Source organism: Acanthisitta chloris, unplaced genomic scaffold (genome assembly GCF_000695815.1).
Source record: "Acanthisitta chloris isolate BGI_N310 unplaced genomic scaffold, ASM69581v1 scaffold19128, whole genome shotgun sequence".
NCBI lineage: Eukaryota > Metazoa > Chordata > Aves > Passeriformes > Acanthisittidae > Acanthisitta > Acanthisitta chloris.
Genome location: NW_008686662.1, coordinates 1 through 989, shown reverse-complemented (window position 1 = coordinate 989; position 989 = coordinate 1). Strand labels below are relative to the sequence as shown.

Sequence of the window (989 nt, the reverse complement as noted above, 5' to 3'; positions counted from 1 at the left end):
AAGTGGTCACGACCATGATGGATGGAGCTTGGAGCAACCTGAGCTGGTTGAAGGTGTTCCTTGCCCACGGCAGGAGGTGGAACAAGATGAGCCTTATGGTTCCTTCCAACCCAAACCATTCTGGGATTCCATGATCACACCTCCTAAGAACCTCCCAGCTAGACCATCCCCGGCGTCCCAGTGCCTCCCTAAGGCAGCCGGACCAGAGCCCCCCTTGAGGCAGAGGGCCGAGAGCCCCGTCCACTGGGACCTCCAGTGCTCTGTCCTTCCACCCGAGCCACGTACCAGACAAGCTGAACCCAGACTGGTGCAGGTTCCTCACGGGTGGTGCCTGCTGCTTGGCAGGAGAGGTCTTGGCTGAGGACGCGGGCGTGACAGTCTTGGGGGTCACCGACACTTCGCAGACGGGGCCGTCGTAGAGGCCTCGCGGCACTCCCCGCAGCTCGGCCAGCTGCAAGCACAGCAGCACCTCAGCAGCCTCCCAACAGCATCACAGCACCCCAACAGCATCACAGCACCCCAACAGCCTCACACACACCCCAACAGCCTCACACCACCCCAACAGCCTCACAGCACCCCAACAGCACTGCAGCACCTCAGGCTCCAACAGCCTCACACCACCCCACAGCTGCCCAGAGGCTGCCAAGGCAATGACACGTTCCAAGGTGGTTGTTGGTAAGAGGATCTGAACACACACATCATCCCCTCTGTGCTGATCCCTGGGGGAGATGCTCTCTGGGACAGGATGGGTGACAGGGAATGTGCTCTGGGGTGCTGTGACCCCTGGGGGAGATGCTCTCTGGGGCAGGATGGGTGACAGTCAGTGCTGTGACCCCTGGGGGAGATGCTCTCTGGGGCAGGATGGGTGACAGTCAGTGCTGTGACCCCTGGGGGAGATGCTCTCTGGGGCAGGATGGGTGACAGTCAGTGCTGTGACTCCAGCCCACAGAGCCAGCCAGTCCGTTCCCTGCTCTGCAAGGGAGCCCTCT

At 61.7% G+C, this 989-nt stretch overlaps 1 protein-coding gene across 1 annotated transcript in view; it reads right to left on the bottom strand.

Annotated features, from left to right (window-relative positions):
- LOC103807538 (dihydropyrimidinase-related protein 2-like) overlaps positions 1-451 on the bottom strand; it is a gene marked incomplete at its 5' end in the record, with an annotated part of 904 nt that extends 453 nt beyond the window's left edge. Inside the window, one exon of the mRNA XM_009080270.1 lies at positions 286-451. Coding sequence (XP_009078518.1) covers positions 286-451 — 166 coding nt within the window. The remainder of the gene's footprint in view (positions 1-285) is intronic.
- Positions 452-989: the final 538 nt, after the last annotated feature.